Below are 7,379 nucleotides of genomic sequence, written 5' to 3'. Positions count from 1 at the left end.
GGGGCAGGTAACATACTGGGTGTATGTTGGTAGAACAGAAGAGGGAGAAGCGTGGTTAAAGTCACCAGAGATGAGGAAGAGAGCCTGTGGATGCTGTGTTTGCAGCCTACAAGTGCAGGAGAGCAGTGCTTCACAAGCATTTTCAGCATTGGCAGACGGGGCCACATAGACTGCGATCAAAATCACATGTGAGAACTCCCGGGGCAGATAATATGGCCTCATGCCAATAGCCAATAGTTCAATATCCCCGTTACATAGCTGCTCCCTCACTGTGCAGTGTTCGGGTTTGGACCAGCTCGTGTTCACATACACCGCCAGACCTCCGCCTCTTTTCTTCCCGGATTCTCTCGTTCTGTCCGCCCTCAGCAGATGAAAATTGTCCAAACCTACAATAGAGTCTGGCATTTCTGCTGTTAACCAGGTCTCTGAAAATCAAGACGCTGCTGTCCCTATAAATCCTCTGGGACCGCATGAGGCTCGTTATTTCCGTCATTTTGTTTTGAAGGGACCTCACGTTACCCATGACTACGGCGGGAACCGACTTCCTGTTTGTCCCACTCTTCTCTCGGAGTTTACGTCCAGCCCGTCTGCCTCGTTGCGTTTTCCTTAGGATGTCCGCCGGGATAACGTGACGATCTCCGGGTAAGACGACTGTTCTCCGCAGTTTCATGAGTTCCTCCTTTGTGTAAACGCGGTACGGCGCCGGGCAGGGGGCGGGGCCGGAGCCGGGGGGCGGGGCCGGAGCCGGGGGACTCAGAGCCAAGACACATCGCAACAACACGACGAAAAACACTCAATCCAGCCGAATAAAGTCAAAACAAGTTAATTTGAAGCGATTCCAGTGCGTGTCCCGATCGTTCGTGAAGTTCCTCTTTCATATAAACGTGTACATAAACGTGTACCGACGACACGCCGTACTTTAGCGCGGCCGGAGGGCGCGGGGGGGGGGGGGGGGGGGGCTGGTGGGCTCGCTCGGAGCTAGCTCACGTCACAACAACACAACGAACGTAACGAAAAACGCTCAAATCCAGCCGAAAAAAGTCAAAAACAGTTGAATTAAAAAACTATTCCAGCGCGTGTCCCTATCGTACAGTAAAGTAGAAAAAATATACTAATTATATTTACAAAATATAGGAGATAAAGCACAATAAGTGTGAGAAAAAATATACTAATTATATTTACAAAATATAGGAGATAAAGCACAATAAGTGTGAGAAAGAAGAGAGAGCGTTTACACCGGGCTGCCAGCTGTACCAGAGCCTTATGACGTATCATAATCTTATGGGCCAAATAGATGCACTGATCATTATTCCCTTTTTTGGGAAAGCTGCGCTAAATCAAATATTATGCCTGGCGTTAAATGTAAGTGGGGTCGGAAATGTTAATTGCCAACGTGGGTTCAGAAGTGGGACCACGCCTCAACCTCTACTCCACCAGTAAACATGCCCCACTTTCTAACCACACCTCTAATTACCCAGAAACCCTATTTATAAGGCCTATTCACAGCATCTCTTGTTGTCCCTGCTCTCTCGACCCCACCCTCCCACCCCATGTCTCTATCATCTTCACCTTAACACATCACCATCTACAGAGGGGGGGTTCTGAATCGGCTGGGCTGATTACCCGAGACAGAGCCCCCACCCTGAGTTTCTACCCAGCCAACTCTCGTTGCTCAATTGTCGCTACATCGTCGCTACATCGTCGCTACATCGTCGCTACATCGTCGCTTGGATCGTAGCTCGATCGTCGCTACATCGTTGCTACATCGTAGCTTGATCGTAGCTCGATCGTCGCTACATCGTCGATCCCAATTGTCGCCCCATCGTCGATCCATCGTCATTATTTATCAATAAACATTCTTTCATACTATTGTTGTGGCGTGGTCCCTGCCAGTGAAATATCTATAGAACATTTATGAAGGCAGGGAGAAACTCTAAGCCTGGGCTTTCTTAGAACGGCTAATTAAACATTCAAATTAGCCAAATCAAACAATCGTTGTGAGCAAAGAGGTCAAACGGACAGCTAATGATGGAGATAAGGAGAAAGCCGCCCCGCATCTAAACACGATAAGTTTTACTTTACAGTAAAAAAAATCGACGCATAAAAAAACATGGATTTATTTTTTATCTTTTATTAAGCATGCCTGAAACCCCAGTGCAGCCAAAATGAAAAAGAAACTTCAATATTGTACAAGTGAAAAGGAAATAGACACTGTCAGTTTGTGAGCATCTAGTGTTGGTCTTGGGATAGAACACGCAAAATATGAAATCATCAAAGTCTCATGGAACCAGCTGGTGGAAGTGCACACACAGACAAAGCACTTTTGTTAACATGAAATAAACAGGTTATTGTTCATATTGATTGGCGTAGCGTTACTTAAGGCGCGCCGTATTAAATCTGGCGAAGCACATTCACTGTTGTATAGCTATGAGCACAACAATCAGCGCTCCCGTTAGCAACCCCGTTCCAACTGTCAGCCATGTCAGAGACTTCCAAGATCTTCTGGCCTTTGCTGCTGGATTCTGCCCAAAGGTTTGAGCAAAGTGGCCCTGGAACGCAGAAAACGTCACATTAGAAACAAAAACAAAACATATTACATTCCAGATACTAAAATAAAGAGTTTGTCACAATACCAGATCAACCGATGTTATACACTTTCTATATTATAGCTCAATAGGTTATCGATGTCTAACAATTTATGCTTTGGACGCTGTGGAGAGGTTGCCGGGGCGATGGCAGAGCAGGTTGAGAGAGTGGCTTTGGTGTATTTGCTTTACAAAGCAGTGTAACTCAGAAGGTCATGTTACTCCAAATGTGTTTTTCTCGCCTAGGGATTTAAAATATATCCACTCAAAGCAGCACTTACACATACACAACATGTTTGCAGTCGAACATGTCAAAGACAATGAACAAACATTTACACCTGGCTCATTCAGATTTACATGTCCCAAACATGTGTATTTCTCACAGAAATTATGGTTGTTGTAAATAAAATGTTTGTCTTAAATGTATGTAAGTTAACTACAAAAGTAGAAAAAGGTTCAGTTGTAGTCATCGGGACTCAGTTTTAGAAAAAACAAGACGGTTCGACTCTCATCCAAGAGTCATTTCTTTGTTAAAAAAGAAAGGCCTTCTTTAAACAGGAATGGAGGGTTAAGGTTCAATCTTCCTGTGGTTTATAATGGAATTTTGAATCCCTGGAGAGGTAGACGTACAGACGTCTACAATGGAACTCTCCTGGATGAATGAGGGACTACACCGACATAAACTACAAAAGGTTTCAAATGAACATATTTACTTTTAAGTTTTTTCCCTATTCCCCTGCAGTGACTCATCTTTATTCTTTCTGGACCAGTTGAATGTAGAATTGGCCTGATGATAAGTGACTGTGACCAGTGACCGTGTCCTGCATTTAGTACTTTGCTTAATGTCCTTGAGCTTATTGAAAAGGTACTCACCCAGCCCCCCTGGCTTCGAATCCACAAGGAGATATTCTCATCCAGGTAGACAGTCATCCAGTCAGCGATGAGAGGAACCAGATGACCCATGTTCTTCTCCACACACTCCACACACATAACCCCCCCGAGCACAAACAGACTCACAATCCGTCCCCAATGAATCCCATTCTCAAACACCTGGTCCATGACACTTTCAAAGCTGTTATAAGATGTAATTGGAGTGACGTGGAGTTGAGAAGGAAGGCTAATGAAGGTTTGCGTGAACCTCGCATCAAATTCATTTGTAGAGTCCAGAAGAGCTGCCTTAACAGCTTCTAGGTGATCTTCAGGAGGCGATGAGGCCAGTGTTAGTCTGGTGCTAGCGGCGTTGTTGTCCTCAGGCTGGATCCTAGCGGGGTCCGGCAGAAGCAGAGAGATGGGGTAGTTTTTCTGTGACAATTTGTAGCGTATGTAGAACTCGACCAGCTCTCGGTTACTGGGAGACATCATTTCAAAGATGCAGAGCTTCAGTACAAAGACCTCGGATGTACTTTGGCAAAGCTTCTTCTTCTTCTGCTTTGGTGTTTTTTGGCATGTGTATCCAACTGTTACCAAACTGAACTATTCGAGCGACTGCTTAATACATGGCCATGTCGATGATGTCACAAAGGCTTTGTGTGATGTCACAAAGGCTTTGTGTGATGTCACAAAGGCTTTGTGTGATGTCACAAAGGCTTTGTGTGATGTCACAAAGGCTTTGTGTGATGTCACAAAGCAACAACATTCCGCCATTTCGCCGCTCTAAGATATAGGGAAACGTTTGACGTATTGCAGCGGTCTGCAGAGGGAAGCAAAGATGTGGTAAATGTGCAGGAGATCATGAGTATGGGAAGTGTGACGAAGGAGCAAAACTGAAGTGCTGTAACTGTGGGGAAGAACATAGCTCTGCCTACGGGGGATGCAGGTTTAGCAAAAGAGCTGCTGAGGTGCAGAAAATGAAGGTCTCTCAAGGTATATATATCCTATGCGGGTGCAATCAAGAATGTTTCAAGTAAAGAGGTTAAAGTAAATACAGAGAGGGGAGCCAGCGCTGCTCCCAGCCAGAGCGAAATGAGAGAAGCCAGCGTTGCTCCCAAGAAGTGTGAAGGTTTCAAGTGTGGAGGTCCCAAGTGTTCAGGTTCCAGAATGAATGAGAATACCCTGCTTGTGGATAGAGAGGATTTTGTACTCTTTATGGTGGATGTTATAAACTGTGCTACTCAGACTCAAAGCAGAACTGAAAGGATCAGGATCATTGCTAAAGCTGCAGGAAGATTCCTTGGAACAAAAGAGCTTCAATGGGCAGAAACAGAAAACAGGCTAAAGGCGCTAAATGGGAGTCGGAGTGATGGAGGTCTACTTTTGGGGAATCAGAGTGATCAGAGTGAAGAAATAGAGGTGGGGGCGGTCTCCTGTCCTCGCCCAGTCTAGTAGATGCACAGCTGCCAAGCAACGACATCAGTGGAAATATCAAAGCCTGAAGGGATGTTGTTGTTGTTGTTGTTGTTGTTGTTGTTGTTGTTGTTTTATGGCGGTTGGCATCCGAGTGTTGCATTACCGACAGACTTTATTCCTCAGACGCCTGAAGGGATGAAGCCTAAAGAATAGAGCTGTACGGCGGAAGCACCGAACATCAAAGAAGGAGAGGAAGAGGAAGAAGACTCAGCCCTGGAATAAAGCCGTTCGGACTTTGAAAAATGAAGCCTAACTGTAGCTGTGGGAGTGATCAAGAGTGCGAGTGTCCTTAGAGATGGCTCGCTGCTGGTCGTGTGCAAGGACGCGGCTCAGCAACGGAAGGCGATTGGAACTAAACGTCTGGGTGGAAAGGACATTCTTGTGTCTGATGCTGAAAGAAACACAATCAGAGGAGTTATCGTAGGTGTCCCTACTGCGGCGTCTGTGGATGAAGTTAAGGAGAATTTGACTAGAGCTACGGTGGTGGACGCTAGGCGGTTGAAGGTGACCCGGTCTGGGGTGAGATGTGACAGCTTGTCGGTAATGGTAACACTTGAAGGGAGGTGCCTGCCTAGTAAGGTGTTCATTGGGTTCATGTGCCAAGACGTTAGGCCATATGTTCCACCGCCCCTGCGTTGCTTTAAGTGCCAGCGCTTTGGGCATATTGCAGCGGTCTGTAGAGGGAGGCAAAGATGTGGTAAATGTGCAGGAGATCACGAGTATGGGAAGTGTGACGTGGAAGCAAAACTGAAGTGCTATAACTGTGGGGAAGAACATATCTCTGCCTACGGGGGATGCAGGTTTAGCAAAAGAGCTGCTGAGGTGCAGAAAATAAAGGTCTCTCAAGGTATATCCTATGCAGATGCAGTCAAGACTACGACAAAGTCTGAGGAATAAAGTCTGGCGGTAATGCAACAGTTGGATGCCAACCGCCATAAAACAACATCATCAACAACAACAACAACAACAACAAATCCTCAAAAATTGTCCAAACCGTCGAATACCAAAAGTAATGCCACCCTTGAAACAAAACATATCTAGAAGTTTGGAAGTGTTTGATTCTCCCGAATCAAACTCTCCAAACTCTCTTCACTCCTGCTCCTCTCCACGAGTGTTGTCTTGTCCCTGTGTCTTCAGACTTTGTGCAGCACTTACAGGAGGGTCTCAGTTTGCACAGAGATAAGTCCTGCACCTAGTGGAACTTTTATAAATGCCACGGATGGCACTGAGGGCACAGAGGGCACTGAGGGCACAGAGGGTTTTGACATTTGAAATGATTAAAACTATATTCTACAGCGATATGGGCCAAATTAGATGCACTGGTCATTTCCCCTTTTTTTGGGAAAGCTGCGCTAAATCAAATGTCATGCCTTGCGTTAAATGTAGATATATGTATAGAATATTTATAAAGGCAGGGAGCTGCAAGCCTGAGCTTTCTTAAAACGGCTAATTAAACATTCAATTTTGCCAAATCAAACAATTGTTGTGAGCAAAGAGGCTAAACGGACAGCTAATGACTGAGATAAGGAGAAAGCCGTCCCGCATCTAAACACGATAAGTTTTACTTTACAGTATAAAAGCCGACGCATACAAAAACATACATTTATTTTTTATCTTTTATTAAGCATGCCTGAAACTGCAGTGCAGCCAAAATGAAAAAGAAACTTCAATATTGTACAAGTGAAAAGGAAATAGACAATGTCAGTTTGTGAGCATCTAGTGTTGGTCTTGGGATAGAACACGCAAAATATGAAATCATCAAAGTCTCATGGAACCGGCTGCAGTAGGTGCAACTCTGTTAAGACAAGAAAAACCATGTAAGAACTGTTTCCACCTTTAACCTACAATATGTATGATTCAGTTGAAATACATATATACATTTTGGGGAAGGGGGAGTAAAAATAAATAACCAATCACATTCAAACTCATCATCAAGTGGAGAAATAATGGCACAACTGTGACATTACCAGAACTGGACGTCCAAAAACTGATGAAAAGATGAGAAGGAAACTGGTGAGGGAAGCTGCCAAGAGGCCTTCAGAATAAAAGCACTGCATGAAGGCGTGGCAAGTACTGGCTGTGTAGTACATGTGACACAATCTCTCGTATTCTCTATGTGACTGGGGGAATATATGTTTTTTCTGATGGAAAAAGTCCTACAATTATTTATCTTGGTCTCATTTTTTTACGTCACAAAACCTGGCAGTTTAACAGAAGCGTGTAGACTTTTTTAATCCACTGTAAATTGCTTTCAACTTTTAGCTTATCAGGCTTAGGTGTAATGAAATACCAGTCCAAAGAATCACATCTTGGCTGTGAATTTAAAGGCTGGTGGAAGTGCACACACAGACAAAGCATTTTTGTTAACATGAAATAAACAGGTTATTGTTCATATTGATTGGCGTAGCGTTACTTAAGGCGCGCCGTATTAAATCTGGCGAAGCACAT

General features: G+C 44.5%; 1 protein-coding gene across 1 annotated transcript; it reads right to left on the bottom strand.

The window, feature by feature from the left end:
• Window positions 1-2,411: 2,411 nt before the first annotated feature.
• On the bottom strand, window positions 2,412-3,947 carry LOC140366148 (bcl-2-like protein 1). The gene is made up of 2 exons (XM_072452822.1): window positions 3,459-3,947; window positions 2,412-2,549 (listed from the first exon to the last, which is right to left on the bottom strand). The coding sequence occupies exons 1-2, from the start codon at window positions 3,945-3,947 to the stop codon at window positions 2,412-2,414; spliced, it is 627 nt and encodes a 208-aa protein (XP_072308923.1).
• Between the last annotated feature and the right edge of the window lie 3,432 nt (window positions 3,948-7,379).

The sequence above is a fragment of the Eucyclogobius newberryi genome, unplaced genomic scaffold (assembly GCF_026437365.1).
Source record: "Eucyclogobius newberryi isolate DKJ021-1_F unplaced genomic scaffold, fEucNew1.0.hap1 SCAF_19, whole genome shotgun sequence".
In the NCBI taxonomy this organism is placed as follows: Eukaryota; Metazoa; Chordata; class Actinopteri; order Gobiiformes; family Gobiidae; genus Eucyclogobius; species Eucyclogobius newberryi.
Note: the sequence above shows the minus strand (reverse complement) of the source record. Positions and strands in the feature narration are given on the sequence as shown.